Source organism: Tasmannia lanceolata, unplaced genomic scaffold (assembly GCF_043159265.1).
Source record: "Tasmannia lanceolata isolate RefF3 unplaced genomic scaffold, GAP_Taslan_0.1 ptg000015l, whole genome shotgun sequence".
Taxonomy (NCBI): domain Eukaryota; kingdom Viridiplantae; phylum Streptophyta; class Magnoliopsida; order Canellales; family Winteraceae; genus Tasmannia; species Tasmannia lanceolata.
In genome coordinates this window covers 37,064,300-37,087,258 of record NW_027518692.1, presented here as the reverse complement: position 1 = coordinate 37,087,258, position 22,959 = coordinate 37,064,300, and the positions used below count along the sequence as shown (strand labels likewise).

General features: G+C 39.7%; 3 protein-coding genes across 8 annotated transcripts in view; 2 read left to right on the top strand and 1 right to left on the bottom strand.

Annotated features, from left to right (window-relative positions):
- LOC143847019 (protein ROOT HAIR DEFECTIVE 3-like) overlaps positions 1-8,210 on the top strand; it is a 28,939-nt gene extending 20,729 nt beyond the window's left edge. The window contains exons 15-23 of the mRNA XM_077355674.1: positions 493-658; positions 1,470-1,594; positions 2,192-2,454; positions 3,062-3,158; positions 3,282-3,443; positions 3,894-3,998; positions 7,026-7,129; positions 7,217-7,313; positions 7,575-8,210. Coding sequence (XP_077211789.1) covers positions 493-658; positions 1,470-1,594; positions 2,192-2,454; positions 3,062-3,158; positions 3,282-3,443; positions 3,894-3,998; positions 7,026-7,129; positions 7,217-7,313; positions 7,575-7,823 — 1,368 coding nt within the window. The 3' untranslated portion in view covers positions 7,824-8,210. The remainder of the gene's footprint in view (positions 1-492; positions 659-1,469; positions 1,595-2,191; positions 2,455-3,061; positions 3,159-3,281; positions 3,444-3,893; positions 3,999-7,025; positions 7,130-7,216; positions 7,314-7,574) is intronic.
- A 742-nt stretch (positions 8,211-8,952) lies between these two features.
- On the bottom strand, positions 8,953-14,880 carry LOC143847020 (putative beta-1,3-galactosyltransferase 12). Of its 6 annotated transcripts, none has more exons than XR_013234902.1 (9): positions 14,369-14,879; positions 13,737-13,889; positions 13,570-13,652; positions 13,391-13,490; positions 13,145-13,258; positions 11,362-11,504; positions 9,812-9,906; positions 9,519-9,657; positions 8,953-9,427 (listed from the first exon to the last, which is right to left on the bottom strand). XR_013234902.1 is itself a non-coding variant. In XM_077355677.1 (8 exons), the coding sequence occupies exons 1-7, from the start codon at positions 14,758-14,760 to the stop codon at positions 9,818-9,820; spliced, it is 1,074 nt and encodes a 357-aa protein (XP_077211792.1). In that variant the 5' UTR covers positions 14,761-14,879; the 3' UTR covers positions 8,953-9,427; position 9,817. The 6 variants fall into 6 exon arrangements, 3 of the variants coding, with proteins under 3 accessions (XP_077211792.1, XP_077211793.1, XP_077211791.1); XR_013234903.1 differs by having other exon boundaries at positions 9,817-9,906; XM_077355677.1 differs by lacking the exon at positions 9,519-9,657 and having other exon boundaries at positions 9,817-9,906.
- Positions 14,881-18,597: 3,717 nt separating this feature from the next.
- On the top strand, positions 18,598-20,107 carry LOC143847018 (uncharacterized). The gene has a single exon (XM_077355673.1). It carries the CDS (start codon positions 18,812-18,814, stop codon positions 20,003-20,005), a length of 1,194 nt encoding a protein of 397 aa, XP_077211788.1. The 5' UTR covers positions 18,598-18,811; the 3' UTR covers positions 20,006-20,107.
- The last annotated feature ends 2,852 nt before the right edge of the window (positions 20,108-22,959 follow it).

The following is a 22,959-nucleotide window of genomic DNA, read 5'->3' as shown; positions in this document are numbered from 1 at the left end:
AAAAAGGCTATTGTAAATGTCTCCAAATTCATATATGAATTGTTACATATGCCGATGCCAGATCCAATACATGGTTTTCAGTTTTTCATGTCCTAGATTTGGTTCCTTTTCAGCCTGTAAGGTTAGCTGATAATGATGCTGATCGCTTGGCTCGATTGGGGGTTGCCAGAGACCACTTGGAATTTTTTATTTCCTCCCTCCTTGATTTCTCAGATTTTTTTGTTCTTGCTCGATCATGTATTCTTGGTTTGCCATCTCTTTTGTACTTTGGCTGTCTCTGTCTCTGGGGCTTTGCCCCCTTTTTATCTTATATAAATATTTTTCCATTCCATTAAAAAATGTATCTATCTGGAGTTTTTCATTCTTAAATTCCTAAGCTAGAAACGTTGATAAGTTTCATGGGTTAAGATCAATTTTTTGAATTACAAGTTTAAATCGAGAAATGTAGATCTATTCTTTTGTTTCATTGTCATGTTTTTCTTAACTTTGTAGCTAGTCCACCCTGCTTATCAATCCATGTTGGGGCACTTGCGATCGAGCACTCTTGATAATTTTAAGGAAGCATTTGATAAGGTTCTGAACAAAAGGGAAGGATTCGCTGTGGCTGCTCATGATTGCACTCAATATTCTATGTCAATATTTAATGAAGGAGTTGCAGGTAATTGGAAAATTTTGATATTGCCACTTTATTAGACTATCTTTTTATTTATCAATACTTAGGATTTTTTTTTTCTGTACATTTTCTTTCGTTAAATATGTTTAGTACACAATGAATATGGTAATCCTTATTGCTTGGAGAACAGTTCTGTTGTTGAGAGAGGGTGCCTTTCAATTCTTAATCTTATGATCACGTAGAGTTAGCTTGCAATAAAATAGAGAATTTCTTTTATGTCAGTTCCTTCCATTTTAGGTTAAATCAGCTATCAGCAACATTCTCGGTTCTCCTTTGGTTAAAATTTCTTTAGATTTTAATTTAACATTATGTTCCGCTCATCGAACTCTGCTCTTCCCTTTTCCTGTAGTCTGAGCGTCAATTTCTGTTCCGTACCCAGTTCTCAGTAGCTGCTATGCACACTATTCCTGTGTGGATCCGTATAAAATTAGCTCCAAGGGTTGTTTTTCTTAGGAACCCTTGGAGTTTCATTTTCCACTCTGAAAGATAATACTTCATGGAAATATTTCCTTCATTCAGAAACTTTCTACTTTAATAACAAACAGATCATGCCACATATCACTGGACCCTACACATAGCCAAAGAAAAAGTTTATACAATACGGCCAATTTGCCGTATAATATTTGTGAAGAATAGGTACGTTAAATTCAATCCACAATGTTGAAGTCTAGAATTTCACTTTTTGAGAAAAATGTTTGCCACTTTTTTCTTTTTCATCTTAAGCTATCAAATCATTATTTGTCTAATTACCCACATAGAAATCTTTGGGTTATTATTGATTTAGTTAAAACAACAGATGCAGCTATTAAACAAGCAAATTGGGATTCTTCCAAAGTTCGGGAAAAGCTTCGACGTGATATTGACGCACATGTTGCTTCTGTTCGTGCCGCCAAACTGTCGGAACTTTATTCCCTCTATGAGGTATGAGATCTTGGTATTTATTTTCATGTGATGGAGCATTTTCCCTCTAGAGTAAACATTCCCAGTGCTCGTTATTTATGATTATTGGATATTTTCTATTAATATATCTGTTGAAGTATAAATAATTAAGCTTTTGGAGAAATTGTTCGTTTCACATGGTATCAAAGCAACAGGTTCTGGGTTCAAAACTCACAATTCCTTGATATTAAAATGTCCACGTGTAAGACCAACCCAAAATAAGAGGGCGTGAGGGTGAGTGTTGAAGTATAAATGATTACATAACACCAACTCCAACAGCTTAAGCTTTTGGAGTAATTGGTTGTTTCACATGGTATCAAGCAACATGTTCTGGTTCAAAACTCACAACTCGATATTAAAAGTCCACGTGTAAGGCCAACCCAAAATAAGAGGGCCCACACGTGAGGGGGAGTGTTGAAGTATAAATGATTAAAAAACACCAACTCCAACAACTTAAGCATTTGGAGTAATTGGTCGTTTCACAATATCCATGTAGTATCATTTTAAGGAATTAACAAATTAAATTTTATTATGGATTCTAAGCCAGTGGTAACTACAGATGCTTGTTAATGTTTGCAGGGACAACTCAAAGTAGCTCTTGGAGAACCCGTGGGAGCTCTTCTAGATGCAGCTGGCAGCGATACCTGGCCGGCAATTAAAAAACTTCTCCAACGAGAGACTGAATCGGCTATCTCTGGACTTTCTTCTGCCATATCTGGCTTTGATATTGACCAAACAACTCAGGAAAAAATGCTTGCAAGGCTAGCAGACTATGCGAGAAATGTGGTTGAGTTGAAGGCTAGAGAAGAAGCTGGAAGGGTCTTGAACCGCATGAAGGATAGGTAAGAGAAGAAGCCAGGGTCATAGTCGTCAACCTGTGACTTGACTCATGACTCGGTTTCTTAATTTTATTACTCGCAAGAGTTTTTGACAAGAGCATAAATTTTGTTGGAAAAATATAATTATATATCAAAAGACAAAGCTTGTAAAAAATATAACCCAATAGCACATGGATAAATCACTAAGCCAAAAATATAAATAACCACATGCTATAACTTAAATGCACAAAAATAATTAAGTTCTAAGTTCCAACTTCCCAGTTTTCAAACATCAAAACAAGAAAGCCCAGGCCAGACTCGTAAGAGTCTTATTTTTTGGAATCGACTCCCAGCGACTCGGACGAGTCTTCAACAGAGGCAAGTCACCCATGTGACTCGCCTCGAAAGCCCAGTGACTCGACTCGGGAGTTGACTCGTATGACTCGTAAGAGTTTGACAATCTGCGAGTCACCCATGCGAATCGCCTCGAAAGCCTAGCGACTCGACTCGGGAGTTGACTTGTACGAATCGTAAGAGTTTGACACGTATGGCTGGGATGGCTGAGCAGTGTTTTGTAGAAAATTCCGTTTCTTGTATACGTGGTGGAAGTAACAATTTAAAATGTTTGTAGGTTTGCTACATTGTTTAATCGGGATTCTGACTCGATGCCTAGAGTTTGGACTGGGAAGGAAGATATTCGAGCAATCACAAAAACTGCTCGCTCTGCGGTAATATCACAACTGACGCTTCAATATCTGAAAATAACCACATGGAGTTCAGTATATTAATGTTTGAACTCCCAATTTCTTCTAACTTGAGGATCTCTGAATATCTAATCTTCTTGGTTGCAGTCCTTGAAGTTGCTCTCTGTTATGGCAGCAATCCGTTTGGATGACAATCCGGATAATATTGAGAATACACTCTCACTTTCTCTAGTGGGCACTGCTAATAGTGGTATTACCAATAAGAGCATCACATTATTGGACCCACTGGCTTCGAGCTCTTGGGAGGGGGTAACATTCTTAGCTTTTGAAAATATTGATGTTTTAAGTTTCTGATGTTTTGTCTTAGCCATGCTAATAGTGGTATTACCAATAAGAGCATCACATCATTTGACCCACTGGCTTGAAGCACTTGGTAGGGGGTAACATTCACATCATTTGAAAATGTTGATGCTATTACCAATAAGAGCATCACATCATTTGACCCACAGCATGCATTTCTCGCTAGTCCAGATATTATAAAACAGGAAGTTTTGGGTGTTTAAGTGTCTACGAGAAAGAGAGTTATGGGTTTATGTTAGCATAGTGGACTTTTTGCTTGCTTTATAATGTGTATCAGTTCCTGTGTTTCGTTTTGGAAGCAAAGAAATGCATCATTTCCTCAAGAGTTTTTCTATGAAATTTCTCTGGTCTTTATACTAAGTTGATCATTTAGATTTATGGTTGATTTTTTCTTACCAGATTCCCTCGACGAGAACTTTGATTTCACCTGCCCAATGTAAATCTTTATGGAGACAATTCAACACGGAGACAGAGTACAGTGTCACTCAGGCCATTTCTTCTCAGGTAAACATCATGTGTATTAGTTTCTTCAAATTATGCATGCTGAAATGGAAATAATATTGGTCTTTGGTTGGCATATTCGATTTTAACTTCTAAATTGGTTGCCTTAATGAAGATGTTTCCTTGCAAGGAAACTATGTAAATGCCTGATATGATGAGTCCCTTGAAGTTTCTATTTGTCTGCTTAGAGTTGCTGCTTATATTCCTTTCCATTGCCTAGCTTCATTGAACTTATAAACTTGTCGAAATGCAATTGCTGACAAAAGTCTTTTTGGCTACAATGAATCCAGAATACATCGACTTTCTTTTTGTAGGAGAAGAAACTTGCAGAACCTCTAGTTTCCAAGAGCGATGAGAGTTCTCATCCTTTCATGTTTTGTGCGGCAGCGTCTAAATTAATCTATGGGAAAACAATGAACTCCATCCACCTTTTTTTTTAATGGCTCCGTCCACTTTTTTTTTTTTTTTTTTTTTTCAAATTCTTAAAGTCAAATTTTGAGTCCTATTTTCCTGAGGTTAACTCTTATATGGATGCTATCATTCTGAAATTCGACATTGTTTACTCATTTTATAGGAGTTACCCGTCAGCAATCTTTTTGTACAAGAATACTCTTTGTCGCTTTTGTAAGAGCGTTAGGTGCATTGAAATTGAAGTCCTAGAGTTCATATTTTCAATTCCTCTTCTCTTCTACTTCGACCCATCTTCAATTCCATTCTTCTTCCACTGCTGCTTCCAATTCTTCCACAATGGCTATTTCTGAACCTCCTTTCAAAGAAAAAATGCAATTTTTGGTGGCAGCAGTGATAAAATTCCAACCGGGGTGAATATTCCTTGGATTTTAGTGGGAGAAAGCTTATATCTTACTTTACTGTTGGTAAGATACATTGAGTAGTGATCCTCATGATGAATACCCCACGGTTCTTACTTCCTGTTGAACTGTTTGCCTCGATAAGATCCTTAAAGTGACTTTTTTGGTAAGGTCGGGTGTTTCATCTTTTGCATTGACCACCTCGGTTGTTGTGGCTTTTCCCTTAATAAAATCATTCATCATTAAAAAGAAGTACGGTGCTTTGTTATATATCTTTTTGGGGTTGGTGCTACCAGTGCACATTGACAATTTGGTTGTCTTGGTCGTATTTCCCTAGGACATTAGTGATGGCGGCAATCCTTTGGAAAATGTAAAAGGAAAGGAACCAAAGATTCATAGGACTCGAATGAAGCTATAGTTATTGCGCTTGAACAGGTCCAGAGCTTCGATTCCTTGACCGTTGAGGGTGCTTGTTGAATGTTGTCCGATGGGTCAAACATAGGAAGGGCTTGTCATGGTGATTTGATGACGCGATGGTGGAGATTCTTGACCCCACTTATCAGTCAGTTAATGGGGATATAGATTCATTCGCTCATGATGCTATTACCAAAGGATTATTGTTTTCCATGATCCTCACCCTTCAGAGGATGGAGCTTGGGCATGACCTTCTTTTAGTTTTTGTCTGTCTGTGCAACCTTGACCATCTCGGTCGAGGTTTCCCTTTTCTGTTGCTTTTTTAATAAAACATACCATTTTCCATTAAAAAAAAGGTCAGCATTGAGTGTGTGGAGGATGTGAAAGAACAATTTGTTTTTCTGTTGGAATCAATGGATAAATGTTTGAGATTTGGAGGTTTTTAAGGATGTGACCTTTGATGGAAATAGATGCTTTATAGTGAGAGAGTCCACCCATGGAGAGGGTGAGTGGGAGCGATCATTGTTTGTGGAAGGGATTTTGGTCTGATCATCAAGAGAGTAAGTTTTGCCTGTTTTGGGGAGGAGATTATTGCTTGGTGTAAAGTGGTGGTAGACGGGCAGCCATACACTTGTTGTTCGTTACATTTTGTCCAAACATGTTGGAAATTTGTTTTTGTTGCTTTGATCTCTATGCTACATATAATCTTTTTGATAATCAAGATAATCCGATTCGAGTCTGACAACAAAGGCAAAGTCCTTTGAGAATGGCTCCTTTTGCTGTGCTTTCAGGCATTTGGAATGAGTGAAATAGGATATTCGATGTGTTTCCTGAGCACATATATTTACTGACTACGGACATCAAGCTCCCTGTCAATCTCTGAAAATTCGCAGCATCATGGTTTGCGAGTTGTTTTGTAATGGAGAGAGTTTTTCTTTAGCTCCTTGATAATGGATATTGTGGCAAGATGGGTCCCATGCCCAAGCTTTGTTGGTATTGTCGGGACAGCCCAGGACCCACGGGCGTTGGAGGATTCTTTAGCAAAGTCAACAGGGAGGTCATCAAGGTGTTCTATCGACTCACTTGTGGATTCGGATGAACCCAACTGCACTCTCTGCTCACCCGTCCTCACTTACTCATGGTGAACTTCCCCAGTGTTTTGTGGGTTGAGGGTGGTTCTTCAAATGCCATCTCTTTGGCGATGAGATGAACCCTGGACACTCATTAGCTGGCTAACTCTTTTTAAGAGATTCTTGATTTGGAAGTGGAAGTTAATCCACATTTCATGCATATCCTTAGAAGTGGTAACAATACAATGGATCTTTTGCTGAGGTGGATCTTTGGCTAGGGAGATCTTTGATGGACATCAAGCTATAATCATTGAGTGTGCTGTAGTAAAAAAAATAGGCATTTTTGTGGGGGATGTGCTCAGGGATTGGTGGACAATCTTATAGATTATGCAAGACCAGATAAAGATAGATGGTCTCCTCTGAACTGCACCAAACTGAAGTTCGATGGTAGTTTAGACATCACATTGGGTAGATTACCGACAAGTTGACCAAAGCTAGCGTTAGTCACAAGGCTCTTATTGTGGCAAGGCTCTTATTGAGGGGCGATCTCTGCCCCGCCTGTATTTTCTACTTTTCTAGGCTTGTTTCTCCCCTTTTTTAAATCTTGTTTTTTCTTTGATTGAACCTGGTTCCCTTCTTCAGAAAAAAAACTGCATAGATAATTATACCTATATCATCTTTATGTTCAGTAAGAAAACCCTAACCCTTAAGCATGTCTGGTTAATTTTACTTTTCAGGAAGCCCACAAGCGTAATAACAACCGGTTACCATCTCCATGGGTAATTCTTATCCTTGTTATCCTGGGATACAATGAATTTATGGCACTCCTGAGGTACATCAGGTAACTACCATACATTTATGTAATTGGTATGGGTGCTGAATCTTTTAATTCTTGCCTTTCTTACACTAATCTAATCTTACTCGACAGGAATCCTTTGTATCTTGGTGTTATTTTGGTTGCTTATGTGCTGGGCAAGGCCCTCTGGGTCCAGCTAGACATCCCAGGCGAATTCCGTCATGGCGCTGTGAGTAGTAAACCATTGAACTACTAATATTAGCCTTCTTCCTTGAAGCTGAATGGATTTTAAGGCCCTGTTCGTTTATGATTATTACAACCGATTGCGAGTGCCAAATTATTATTGGACTCAAAACTACGTTTAAATTTGAGTCCAATAATTGGTTTAAAACTCACAATCGGTTGTCATAATCTTAAACGAACAGGGCCTAAGAAGTCTGACTACCTGATTGTTGATTACCTGATTATTGAGCTTTATCTCTGAGTGCAGCTTCCTGGGATTCTCTCCTTATCTACCAAGTTTCTTCCAACTGTAATGAACATTCTAAAAAGAATAGCCGAGGAGGGCCAAAAGGCAACAGCTTCCGATCCTCAGAGGAACCCTGCACTGGAATTGAAGAGTTTTGGGAATGGCACGTACAGTGATTCAACATCTGTTGCATCATCTGATATAACGTCGGCAGAGAATGGAACCGAATACTCGAGCCCTCCAAGGCAAAAACAAGATGAAAGCAAGTAGACTAGTTCATTGTACTGTATATGGTTGTTTATGGCCTTGCAAGAGCCCCTTTGTGTTGAGATGCAATTTCTCTTGCTTACAGTGGCTAAGGGAGAATTACACATATTTCTTTAGTCCATTTATCTGTGAATGATGAGGAGCAGAGATAGGGCTCTCAGTCTGTTGAGAGAAGGTTTGAAGATGGCTTGTTCTTTTTTGGTTTTTATTTTTCATACAGGGGATGAGGTTTGTAATGCTCCCCATAGTAGCCTCTGTTTTGCTCTCTTGCAAGTTCTTTACTAACTTCTATTTCTCCTGTCCATTGTACGTTGGACTTTCTATTACAAACCTGTTCTGTGTAATTGATATGGGTGTAATTTTATAAGAAGTGATGTTTGTTGGGTGTCATTTTTAAATAACTACACTGGAATGAAAGTGAAACGATCCTTACTTTGAATAATCACCGTACATTTGGCATTGAACTGTTCGATTTGGTGATGTTTTTAACTAAAGACAATAGGATGAACAGAGATAAGTCTATCCCAAGATAAAATAAACCTTAGTATACCGAAGGTGAAGGGCTCCATTGTGTGGATAGGCTATGTCCCCCCACAATGCCTTCCACAAAAAAATCCTAATTCTCTGATAAATGGGCACTTGGCTGATGAATCTAGAGCTCCATTATCTATAAGCTTCTCATCTGGTAGTCACTGATCAAATGATTAATATCATCTAATGAGGGCAGATTTTCCAGGATGTCCAATTAGAAGAATGGCTTGGATCATTACAGATCTTCCCAAACAAGAAAGCCATCTTGTGTGGCTCCGCATAAAGAACCGCCATTTTCCTTATACATGTTTGTATGGTGATGAGGTCTGTAAATCTTTTCAGCCATCCAGCTGCAGCAGATTGCCCCGATCCCATCCTCGCGGGATGATTTGAGCCCCCTGATCAAGGGTGATGAGAAATATTTTTTTCTAAAATCTCTAAGCCATGGGATTCTTTGCAACCCTCAATCTGGGATATGTGTGGCAATCCAAATCCCAGCTTTCAAAATTTCGTTTATCATTCATGAATCCACACCTTGGGAGAGCCAGAGACCTTCCGTGTTCCATCTAGGGTAGCAATCGTCAATTTATTAGGACGGCCGGACGAAGTAATCTGTGAACAACATATTTTCTGTGAAATGGGTCAGATGGAAACTCACACCTGTGAAGTATGTAAATCATCAAGTACAATACCGTAATTGTCTAGAAATCCATACAAAATACAGTGGTGATGTTTTGAACAAATATTGGTTGCATTCCACACAACCAAGTGCAAACTCGGTAACTCGGTTACTCGGACAAGCGAATACCCCGTTGCCTCAGAACGGAAGGTGAAGATATACCCACATGCAGCTGAGCCAGAAAATGTCTTTTTCTTCGTGGAGATGGAACAAGAAAAATTATGACAATTGAACCAGAAGTTGATAATCAGCATCGATTCATACCCAGTTTCACAGGTCCCATGGAAGAGTCATACCAAGAAGTATCAATGTTGCAATAGCTATGCCACTGAATTGCAGACCCGATTCATGTTGGCGGCAAACAAACAGTTGGACAGTCTCCCCAGCTGAAAGTTACCTGCAAAGAAAATTACAGCAAAGGAAACAGTAAGTCTGCCATGGTTAAAATTTGACAATAAGCATAAGACAAGAGCAGTGTTCAAAAGTACCAGCCAATGCATGAGATGAGCAACCATGCAGGAAGGAATCAGTGTTCAAAGATCCAAGCCATCCATTTGCAAGACAGCAATCAGGCAACTGTTCATTGATCCACAATGTGGTCTACTACTAAATGGATGATTTGGATCCCTGAACAGTGAATAAATTGCATTACAAAAAGAAATGGCTAGAAGAAAACAAAGAGGATAGGAGACATGGCCACTTATGTTTAACCTTGGAAACTACCTAAATGCTCTCTCAGCAAACAATAACTCATCATCATTATGAAATGCAGAGTTCAGACCTTACACTACCAGTCATCGGGCGGCAATGTGGGGCTTTTTGAGCACATGCTGATGTTGTGAAGCTCCCTTAACCTTTTTGTTGGGTCGCACAAACCTGAAAATTTCCCCAGTTGGTGGGAACATTATATTGATTTACGTTTCGTCAATACAAAATTATGTTGGTTTAAGTATATTTATCTATCTGACAACATTCATATTGTTCTAAAATTTATAGTTCATAGAGCAATTGCAGAGGAAGGAGAGGAAAAAAGACATTAGCCGGTATACTTGAATTAAGGAGTTGGCTGAAAAAAGACAAATCAGGTGATATTCTTCCACTAGAAAATATCACATCACTTGAGCATCAGTGATGGGGAAATCAATTATCCAATGCAGTACTAATTACATGATCAAATCTTTCCAGTCTTCTTTCACCATGGACCATCCTCATGCAAGCATTTAGGTCACTGCCGATTAGATGATTAGAAATATAAACTGATTTGGTGAGTGAACCATGAGAAGTCACGCGACCAATCGGATTTGCTCAATAAGTTTGCTCTTTTTTTCTTTTCTTTAAAAATAAAATAAAATAAAAATAAGTTTGCTCTTATATGGGCAACTGTAGATTTTAGCCAATGGTAGACCAGGTCGTTGCACCATTTGTAACTTCTGGTTAGTGTTTTTAGCCAATGGTAGGCCAGGAGGATGCATCATTTGTAACTACTAGTTACTAGTTAGTCCACAATGTGAATGAGTAAGGATTTTAAATATTCCAATACTCATAGAGACTCCCACCTTGTACATGTATATTGTAATTTTATTGTGTGGACATCAGGACTCGTCATGTGTATGTATTATCTATAAATAGTGGGTTGATGTGTTATATTTTATTTGTAAGTAATCTGGTATATACTAGTACCTGTGTATGTTCAATGAATTAGTTAGGATTTATGACTTTATCAATTACATGCAGTATTTATCATTTTTTAAGAAGTATATCACCACACCACCATATCAAGAAAGGGATGATGACAATGATTGGCAACATGCAGGTCACCTATCGACGATATGCAGAAGTCTATTTGCAATTTACAATTACTGTGCGAATAGATACGCGGCGATGATGTCTCAACTCTCAAGATTGAAACAACACTTTATGGGTGGTTGGGGGAATGTGGCACAATGCCCAAGCTGTCTAAAGGAGCTTAGGGAAGCCATGGCGAAGGTGTTGATGGGGACCATTTCTAATAGGCAAGAGAGGGAGAAGAGAGAAGAGGATTTCTGGCAAGTAGTGTTAGAAGTCATGATGGAGTGGATTGTAAGGGCGATGATGATGATGATGCATATCCATATGATGTCGACAGAGAAAGATAGATGATGAAGTATAGACATGCCATAAGAGACTTTAATGCAGGATCAAAAGGGAAGGAAATTTAACGCAAAAACTTGTAAAATCTGAACCAAGGGAAAACAGGTCATCAGATTTACCATGTATTATATTTTTCTACATTTAAATTTTCTTACGTACCATAAACATGAAAAACAGGAAATTTGATGAAAATTGTTTTACCTGAACATTTCGGAATGTCCCAGACTGCAATAGATGTGGGTGTGCATCGAGGATCACATATTGCTCGGTTATCTTCATGATTGACATTCATAGCCAGCATCCATGATCCAACAGTAACATCTTCATTGCTAAATATTCTCATACTGGAAACTAGAAAAGACATCTCTTTAATGAAAATTTCAAATTCAAGAGTTGCAGTAAAAGAAACACATCAAGAGGAATGGTTATCAAATTTTTCTTTAATCACATAAAGAGAGAATGGGGATAGTGTGAACCCAAGAGGTTGTGGCTGAAGAAATGTTGTAAAAAAATTTCAATTTAGTATATCATATTACAAACAAGCAGTGACGTTTGAGAAGATGAAAAAACAGTAAATAAATAAGTGTGAGATAAAATAGCACAAGGCAACACATAATAAAATGATAAAGAAATTACCATATATAAATTCATATTAAATCATCTGACATCTCTGATAGAGAATACAAATGTGAATCATTTGTTTATACATCTCAACTTTCATACTGTCATTACAACTCATTCTTTGAATGGAACAATTCTTAGTTACAATAGTTACTCGAGGAAACTGAAATTTAAAATTAATAATTTGACAAGAATTTCATCGATTTGCTCGTCATGGGCAAGAGCCGGGTACCGAGTTAGAAAGTAAGCAATGGCTTAAATATTGAGGGTCAACATTTTGATCATAATCTTTTTTTAAAGATATTATTTATCATAAAGGTTTAGAATTTCCGAAACGGGCATGTTTCGGAACAGAATTCACTATGAACCGGATTTTTACAAGATTTTGGAGAAATTTTGTTTTCACCCTTATTTACAAAATTTGCACCGAAATGTTAAAGATACCGAAATTTTGAAGATTTTTTCCAAAATTTAAAGATTTCCACCGAAATTTCCACGGAAAAAATTATAAAGGCCAAAATTTCCACCGAAACCAAAATATTTTGATTTCGGTGGTGGCCGAAATCGAGACTGAAACCAAAATTTAAAACCTTGCTTATACACACCGTGATGAGGCAATAGATGAAACTCTTGAATATCAATGGGATTCCAAGAGTGATAGATTTAGTCAAGTATAAATCCAAAATTTTAGTTATTTGTGATTGCATGCACTGTAACTTGAGTAATCGCAGCACAAACCTACTTACTAGGGTTTTACTTGCATATGCATCTAGGTACTACAGTACAAGTGTGTGGAGATATTGCTGACATTAGGCAGAGATGATAGCCAATTTAGATCGTTAAGCTTACTCAAGGAGTGGATGATTTCCTTGCTACGTGCAGAGGAAAGAAAATTTCCTTTGAGCATGTTCTTATAGGTCAATTCTGCAGCCAATTCTTTAGTAAAAGAGAATGTAGAAAGAAGTGTTTTAGTTGTGGGGCAATCTCTGCCCCTTTTTTAATTTTTCCATTTACGTTAATAAATTAGTTGGAATTTTCAGGGAAAGAAGGAATTAAACCACAAGGTAGATTACCTTATTCTAGTCAGTGTTTGATGTTGTGGGGCTGAACTGTCCATGAAATTCCTCATTTATTTTATGCATCAAAATAAATGAATGAATGGATACAAGAATAAATTGAAGTGTCAACTAGTAATGGGATAATATTCCGGTTTATGCAATAAAACTAACTGATTATCTAGAAAAGCAACATAGATACATCAAAAAAGCTAAAGGTAATTTCATTGCTGGCCAACAAGAAAAATCACTAGTATTAAACCTTCAGATAGTCGGAATGAAAAACATAATAAATGAAAAAAACAGACCTTTGGATTCTTGAAGCTGCGAGTGCTGCCACCACCTCTGCAGACAGGGCATATATAGGACCATATGCATGTAAAAAATACTCATTTCCAATTAAATGTCCTGATTTCTCATACCTGAGATTTTTTTGGAAAAGGGAAAGAAGAAAAATAAGCTTGATTAAAATTGTATAACCGATCAAAAAAATGCTTAAATGCTATACCACACAAGTTAAAACATTTTGCAGCAATATCTGTGGTCTCATTTACCATTTCATCTTGGGATCAGTGATGACTGGGCCTTTCTTCATGCACCCAATGTAAGTGAAAGGATGGGGTCGCTCCTTAGCTAGAAGAGTTGCTAATCGATCTGATAAATGACGGAAATTAGTATTATATTTCATCGTACAGGAGTTCCAAGAAAAGTTATTAGCACAACTCAAGTTTACCTGGCCGCAAATAAATGTCGTCATCAGCTTTGACATAAAAGTCTGCCTCAAAAAGATCAAAGGCCGCTTTGAAGAATGCCAACCTAGAAGATAGAAAATAGTTTACACCTCATGAACAGCATATTGTAATATCAAGAAACAAATACTCACAGGGCCTCAAGTCTCACGTCTTGTAGGGCAGTTTTAAGTAGTCTTCTTCAATGTCTATAAGCACAAAGTCATTGTACTTCTCCACCTCTTTCTCAAGATCCGCCATTTTTTTCGCATCTTTTGCCCGCCCAATGACAAATCTGAAAGCTAATCCAGTAGCTTGCTCCAAGCTGCAAAGCAGACAATAGAAGAGAAAAAAACAAGAGTTTTAGACCAAAATAAACACATAAATATCTATCCAAATTCCCCCACACACAAATCACTTAAAACCGCATACTCACAGACCACATATTTGTAAGCCCTAATTAATGATGGAAATTAAGCTTATACAGTTCAAATCAAACTAATGAAGGTATATTTCTAACTCATCTGAGAAGTTACTTATACAGTTCAAATCAAACTAAAGAAATTGAGAACATCAATTATGTGTATTTCTAACTCATCTGATTCTTCAATTTGCAATTCCAATCCTACTAATCCATTTTTACGTTCTGGAGATCGAATTAGACAACCAGATCATTCGAATTTCAAGAAAAAAAAGGAAATAATCGTCTCTAAATCAACAAAATTCACCATCCAAACCCTAACACAGTTCCAGAAACACCGATCTGAAAAGGAAAAAAAAATATGAGATCTTATACAGCCATACCGGAGGAGTGAGTCAGGATCGGACGGGAACCAGGTCTTCCGGAGGGAAGCACGGCGACCGGAAGAAGAAAATCCGGTCTGAATTCCGACGAATCCGAGCAGCTTTGGCCGGTCAAGGATTCCGTCATTGCCGCGAGTTTTTCGGGGATTGGAGAGGCTGTGGAAGCTTCGGAGAGTGTCAAGGGCTCGAGAGCGGGAGCAACGGAATACGGGGAGGGGATTTGGCCGGAGAACGGCGACGGAAAAGAAGAGGATTCCGGCAACTCCGATGAGGAGGGAAAAGACTGAGAAAAAAAGAGGGAGGCGAGAAAATGAGGGTTGAGGAGGGATGAAGGGTTTGTTGGGCCTCTTCCCTTTCTCGTCTTTGGAGTATTGCGTAAGAGCCGGTGGCATTTTCGTGATTATTGGTGTTTGTCTTGCTTTGTTTTCTGTGGTGGGTCGTTCATTTGCTTACATCTGGTAAAAGAGCAGAGAAAGAGGGAGAGAGATTTAATTATTGTAAACGGAAATCAAGGAGTAATTGGAAATAAATGAGGTTTAATTATTGTAAACGGAAATCAGGAGTAACTGGAAATAAATGAGATTATAGGGTGTAGGATAATTCGCACCCTTTAACGTGAATTGATGTGGCAGACTATACGCTTTTTTCACGTTAAAAGTGGTGTGAATTATCCTACAGTGGGTGCGAATTTATCATTGCCCTTTAATTATTGTAAACGGAAATAAGGAGTCACTGAAAATAAATGAGACTCGTGATAGATCATAGATGCTAGCTATCAATTATTGGGTCCCACAAGAGGACATGTATGTGCAATTGAGGCCGTTGATCTTGTTGAACGTGATAAGGAGACAGACATGGTCTTGGTGCGGATTGCATTTGGCGGGAATTCTGGCCGTTGGTTTAGATCAACGGATCAGATCACAGAGACGTTGTAGAAGAGGGCCCAGAAAGTGCCTGTTAGGAAGGTGCCTAAAACCAACATTCTCTCCTACACAAAACCTTCTAGTCGAAGGAAAGTTTTGGTAATTCTTCAGTATAAAACTTGGGTGATGGTAAATTCTCACCCCTTCTAGGATAATTCGCACCCCTTGTAACTTTATTTGGCGTCAAAAAGTGTTAAATGTCTGCCACAATTCACGTTATAAGCCTAAAAAGACATCCAAAGTCCTAATAGCATTAGCCGTTCAAAAGTAAACTACATCAAATGAACAAATAAGAGAAAGAAAGCACCACAGGCAAAGGGCTTGTTCGGCAAGGCTTCTCACTCTCTCCCAGCTAAATAGGTGGAAACAGGATAATGAGAATCTTCTGAAGCAACTCTTCATCACTTCAGAAAAACTCATTTTTTTGTATTCTTTTGCGTGAAGCAGAAACGGGAGAACCAGACTGGTTGGATCCAAGTGTGAGACCTTATGTGGGCCATCATTTTTTGTTTGAAAATTTTAAAAAAGGGACATTATGCAGCTTATGTGGGGCATCATTGATCGTAGACTAATGATATAGATTGATGAAAGAGATTATACTATGAGTTTCATACATAGACATTTTCTATATAACCAGGGAAGAGCCTAAATTAAATAGAAAAATGAATATATCATGAGGAACAAGAGTCGTTGGAAGGGATGACAGCAAGCTTGGAGGGTTGGAACTTGGAAGCAGACAGGGTCTTTGAGCTGATTTTAGGATTTCGGGACAGCAAAGGTGGGGACGCAATAGGGAAAGGGGGTGGAAAATTTTTGACAATTTTGATGGGTTACTGATATTGGCACTACCATGTTTTAACAATTGCACTAACTCATCTCGTCTTTTATTATTTAAATAGATATCAGAGTTTATTACGGTTCATTTAAAATAAAAAATAGAAAAGACAAGCGAGTTTGTGCAATTATTAAAACATGGTAGTGCCAAAATCAGTAGCTTTTTTAATGCTGGAAAAGTCATAGACAGCCTGAGCAACCATTTTCTTACAAAAAAAATTGAGCAAACATTGGAAAAGGAGGCTGAATATGTTGACAATTTTAATGCCATAAAGTTTTACCCGTTCATGAAAAAGTCTTGGTTAATGGGCGTAAAATTTGTTTCACATCCAGTTTTAGTTTTTTATAATGTTAGGTACCTAACCAATACGCCAAAAGCTACAGAGTGAACGTGTTGGGCTAGGCCCTTTAAACTTGTCCCACACAAGGTTGGGTCCTACCTAATCCTGCTGGTCACTTTGTGAGTGCTTTCAGTGTGGCCTTTTTTTTTTTCTTGGTAGTTTATTCTACTTGTCGCCCCTTCCATGATTGAAACGTGTGACTTGGTTGCTGCTTTGATACCAAGTGTTAGGTATCTAACCAATGTGTCAAAACCTTTATAGCTATATGCTCTTTAAACCCATCCCAGACCAGCTTAGGTCCAACCAAGTCCCATATACCTACCTAGGCAGGTCCCCACTGGCTGTAACAGATGCACAACATCACTTGATTTGTTGGTTTATACTCAATTTCCATCAAAGCAAATAGGGAAAAACTCCCGTCAGGGGTGTCAACGCATCTAGTTTGAATCAGATCCACCTATGTCTCAGTCACTCACGATCCACTCAAATCCTGTATCGATGGGATTGGTTCCGAAGTGTTCTTCGGATCCTACTTCCCATGTCTCAGTCACAATCCATTACAAATCGGACTGTCCATCAGAGTGTCCTAAGTAGGTCTTACTTATGTTGTACATAGTTAAAATTCCCAAGTGAGGGCAAGCTACAACGGCGACGATGCAACGGATGAGACTTAAAGTCAATGGTTAGAGAAGGGAAAAGAAGAGGTTGACTCAAAACTTAAAACAGATAATGGCAAAATACTGAAAATAGAAATCGCTCGTGCGCTGCACAAGGGCACAGACAAGGATACAAAGGGTCAGAAGACCAATCCGGAGTGGTGCTCCGGACGGGCGCTTCGACACTCAAGTCAGTATGAGCAGGAGTGCAGAGCAATGTCAGAGCAAAAAACTTAGGGTTTTGATCTCAGATCCCTTACCTTAGCACAAGTGAAGGGTATTTATAGTGATTCTAAGCCACCTGTCCAGGACAGGTGGTAGCCCCTGTATGGACTAGGTTTCATACCTAGGAGGGGCAGATGGAAGTCCCCGATTGGTCCAGGTGTCATACCTAGCAGGGACAAGTGTTGGCTTTGCAGTGGTCCCTGTGAGGGCCACATGTCAACAGCCGATTGGTTGCAGATTTTGGACCCCATCAGTTGCCCCCTGGTTCTCCGAGTCGTGACAGCGGCTAGGGGAAGCAAAAAGAGGGTTAAAACAGCATCCGGCCGGCCTTAAGGCCTCTGGGCAGCTGGGGCCGGCCTCAGACTGGGCCAGAAGAAACCGCGGCCGGACAGGGGCCTTCGGACGGCCTGGTCCGGCCTTGAAGCTTGGCCTGAAGGAGCACGGCCGGACAGGAGCCTCTGGGCTATCCAGTCCGGCCAAAATTTGGACCAGGAGTCTGGCCGGCCACGCCTTAGCCGGACAGGATATGACGCAAACGCTAGACGCCAAAAGACCTGCCCGGCCTGGCCGTCCACAGCCTAAGCCGGACAGGATATGACGCAATCGCTAGACGCCAAAAGACCTGCCCGGCCTGGCCGTCCACAGCCTTAGCCGAACATGATAAGGCGCAATCGCTAGACGCCAAAAGACCTGCCGGCCTGGCCGTCCAGCGCCTTAGCCGGACAGGATATGGCGCAATCGCTAGGCGACAAAAGACATGCCCGGCCTGGCCGTCCAGCGGCTTAGCCGGACAGGATATGGCGCAATCGCTAGACGCCAAAAGACCTTCCCGGCCTGGCCGTCCAGCGCCTAAGCCGGACAGGATATGGCGCAATCGCTAGACGCCAAAAGACCTGCCCGGCTTGGCCGTCTAGCGCCTTAGCCGGACAGGATATGGCGCAATCGCTAGGTGACAAAAGACCTGCCCGGCCTGGCCGTCCAGCGGCTTAGCCGGACAGGATATGACGCAATCGCTAGACGCTTAGCCCTTCAGCTGTGGCCTGCCAGATCAGCCCTTCCAGCCCTACCATAACCTGTTACCAATTTTAGACCTAACAGCTCGAAAAATAGATATGGTTTTTTTTTGCTAAAATACGCTTGACATAATGCTTAATGTTATAAAAACTGAAGGGTATTTTCATTGAATTTTGAGTAGTTAAAACTTTTAAGAACAACGTTGGATGGAGGTAAAAGATGAAACACCCGGGAATTCGAAAGAAGTACTAAACCACCCTCACCCTACAAACATGTGTCAGCGGTTATTCTCTCTTTCTCTTCACCGCTTTTCCGCAGGGCCCAAAACCCTAGCAAGATGTCATCTTCGCATCACACCCAACGAAATTAGGCTTCTCAGGAAAGAAAGCTAGGGTTTTCTTGTTCTGATATTCTTCTTCAAGATTCTTCCGCAGGCAAAAATAAAATAAAATGGACAACACCGAAGACGATGCCAGGTATCCTCCCAATCCTTCTTACCCTCTAAATTTCCATCAGAATTTTGCTTCTTCCCACCGTCCAAAACTTCCTCTCCGAAACCCCTCTTTTACTCCTCCCATGGAAAATAATTTCCACTCTGAAGAAGAAGAACAAGAAGAGGAGGAGGAGGAAGAAGAAGAAGAAGAGGAAGAAGAAGAGAACGGTGTGGTGCGAATTGTGAATGAAACAGAGGAAGAAGAAGAAGATGATGATGAGGAGGAGGAGGAGGAACATGTGGACGATTATCGGAGAATTGATACTGAAGAAAATTCAAACCCCAGAGTAAAGAGGCAGAGATTAGATAAATTTGCTTTAGGGTTTGAATTTGCACCACGGATTAAGGCGCCACCCCCTCAATCTGTTACTGCCACAGCTGCCACTCCGAAGCCATTAATCTTCGGAGGCCGGAATCCGCTCTCTGACTGGTCTTGGTCGGAACAGGAGTCTTTTGTCCTCCTTGACGCGTGGGGAGAACGCTTCCTTCAGCTTGGGCGCAAGAGCCTTAGGTCAGATGAATGGTCTGAAGTTGCGAAGAAGGTCTTACAATCATCAAAAAATGTAAGGACTGATACTCAGTGTCGCAATCGATTGGATACATTGAAGAAGAAATACAAGAAAGAGAAGGCCAAGATGTTGGAAACTGGCAATTCTAGCAAATGGGTTTATTTTAGGAAGATGGATATGTTGATGACAACAACATCATCATCATCATCCCCGCGAAAACGTGGCCTTTCTTGTGGGTTGGATTCGGGGGAGTACGTATTTATGAACCCTAGGGTTTATGTTAACCGCTCGAATGGGTTGGATGAAATGAGGGATAGTCCGGGGAATTCGGAAACTTCGGAAGATGATGAGAATGGTTTGAATGGAGTAATGCCCAAGAGGCAGAGATTTGATGGTGGTGGTGGGGGGTCGTCGTTTAGATTGCTCGCGGATTCGATTGAGAAGTTTGGGGAGATTTATGAGAAGATTGAGAATAATAAGAGGGAGCAGATGTTGGAATTGGAGAAGATGAGGATGGAGTTTCATAGGGATTTGGAGCTTCAGAAGAGGCAAATTCTGGAGAGGGTACAAGAGGAGATTGCGAAAATTAGGCAGGGGAATGATGAGGAGATCGATGTTTCGGTCGAAAAGACCAGCGGGTGATGTAACATGTTCTTTTTTTTAAAACTTATGGCCATCTTGGCGTGAACTTGTTTGGCAAACTGCTATTGTAATAATAATGCAAGGTGTTCTATTGTTGTTGGAGATACTATTGTTTTTATCTTTTCTTTTTCGTTTCTATGATGGGCATGATGATTGTTCTCGGGATTTTTACATGCTATGATTATTTAGCACTTCTTGTCGTACATATTTATCAGCAATCCTCATCGGCCCTTATAGCGGGTATTATTGATGGTGGGTCTGCTAATTGCAGAGTGGACTACTGCTTTCTTTGTTTCATCTGATCTTAATTCAAATTGGAAAATTGGAGGTTCAATTATGGAGTGATTGTTGAGTCACTATCACTCGTTGGAGGGTGCTATGGCTTTTAGTTTTATGACCTTACTCATTCACAATTTGAAAATGAATGATTGTCAGAATTTAACAGGACTATTGGTTCACTTTTATCCTTTTTTTTTTGTTTAGTTGAGGAATTGTTTGCTACTGATGTGCATTGCTTGGAAGGGTTGTGTTGTGAAGGAATAAGGGTGAGACACCTATTTGGACTTGTGATGTCTTTTAGTAGTTTTTGATTTGTTCCTTCTGTGAGTGTCTTATGGAGGAGGTATGTGTCTCCAGCAATTAATTTGCTAGCCATATTCCTATTCCAAGAGCTATATGATATGCATCTGAGTTGCATGTCGAGATAATATTTTGCCTGAGTCATGATTAGCGATTGAGGCTTCCTTGCTGATGATCTCTTTATTCCTTTTGGCATGGAAAACAACTATTCTTGTTTTTCTGTTGTGGAATTTTATGAGCCATCCATGGCTCATCGTTTATGTGAGTAGCCTCTAGGGTGCAGAAGTAAGATGTGTACTGTACTTTGAGGAATATGTCTCCTGGCCAACTTCTATAGGATGGGATTAGCATTTGTGACTAATAGATTTCCCTTCTGAAAAGTTCAATATGTCTAATAATAAAGGGGAATAATGGTCCCTTAGGTGCTGAGGGGTTTATTAGTTGATCTCACTATGATTTTATAGTCTCTTTCAATCTTCAAGCTACAAAGTCTCAGGAGAAGTCTTAATGTGTAAGAAATTCTGTTTTCATAGCTACAAACCTTTTTACTCTTGTTGGCTGTACAAAAGCTGAGAACTTCCAATCATGACACACTCAAAAGTGCTTATTCCTTGGTTATTGGTAGTTAAATTGAGTTCTGAGGCCTTCTGAAGCTAGGTGATTCTATGTTTGGATGCATGGCATAGTCGCCATCCTCATCACATAGACTCGGAGAGTAGTGGAATAAGAAGTCAAGAAGGAGGAGACAAGTATTGGATTTGCCTGGAATTACCTTGGAGAATAGTGGTAAGTAGTGTTTGGTTGCACAACATAGACTCAGAGAGTAGGGGAATAAGAAGGGGGTGGCATTACCAATATAGAGGAAGAAGAGAGAGAAAAAGTACCATTCCCAAGATTTTTCAGGCAAAATTCCACCTTTTGGGGGAATTTGGTTTGAAAGCTATAAGGAGGGGACAATAATTCCACCTCAGCAGAATAATTACGTAGGAGGCATCCGAAGGACTCTCTGTAGAGTTCAATGCAATATTGGCAGCCAAACAAGCAATGGCATCCAACATCCAACCAAAATTCTGAGGGCTGCTGGGATTTTGTGCAACCAAACACACCCTAAGAGTTTGAGATGTGGAATGATGATGGAAGTTGTGCAAATTTGGATACAATATAAAGCAAAGATCTAGAATATCAAAATTGATCATTACCGTTAAAAATATATATATATATATATCAGAATCGATCATTAAAACTACCAGAAGGTGAAGGACTCCGAGGTTTTGGGATGCATGCTTGGGGTTGGAAGTGATGACAAAAAGGGGACCCAATCTATGATTGAGCAAGCAAGGATCGACTCTATTGAATCATGGCTCAAGCAAGAACTTTTTGGGTTTTGCTATGTCCACCACTGTTCCATGTTTCACTTAAAAAAATGAAATATGCACGCTACTATCTCACAAGTAATACCTTGGCATCTATGCTAATGATCAAATGGTCATCCAATCATATTTTATCAAAATTCTTCAAATGTTTACTAAAAGGTCATTAAGCTTGGAGTATTTGGATGTTTCTGTTATTTTAAAATTTCAACCATCCTTGTAAGGCGATGATACCAAGGATCTAAGTAAAGCCGCAATGAATGGATAAATGGGGGAAAAAAAAACTCTTGGAAAGGTGCATTTATCCTTGGGAGGTCATTATACTTAATAGTTCTTTTGTGAGAAACAGTGTGGAAGGTAAGAAAAACAATTGAAGATCGAAGTAGTCCTTATGGAAGTTGCAACTTGCGAGATCGAAGTAGCCCTTATGGAAGTTGCAACTTGCGAGACGGAACAACTTGCCATTAAATCATTGGCCTAGTCTCAGACATAAAATCATTGTCAATTGTTGTGTGTTGTGGCTTGTTGACGCTGAATCTGTAGACCACATGTTGCTTCATTGTAGGTTCACCTTTGACCTAGTTGGAGTCTATTGGGTTCTTCCTAGCCACATTGTTAAATAATGTTGTCGTGGATGTTTGCCCTCTGGTCTCTCAGAGGTCAGACGCATGGTTCTTTGGAGCCTTCTTTTTTGCCTCAGTCCTATGCATTGTTTGGAATGAAAGCAATAGGAGTCTTCAAAGGCACCTCAAAGGGTGTTTGCAGTTTGTGAAGTCAAATTTTTCTCGGCTGCAGTTTAGTGGGCATCAAATCTTCCTTCCTTCAAAGGAATCCTGATGTCTTCTTTCTCCGGGTCTTTGGAGGTAACCAGGAGGAGTTAATACATTGAAGAGGTATAAGGCCTTTATGTTATTACCCTTCTTGGGTTATAGATCCATTTGTTGATACAATTAGTTTTGCCTGTTAAAGGAAAAATCTTATTCCTTAAATAAGGCAGCCAAGTGC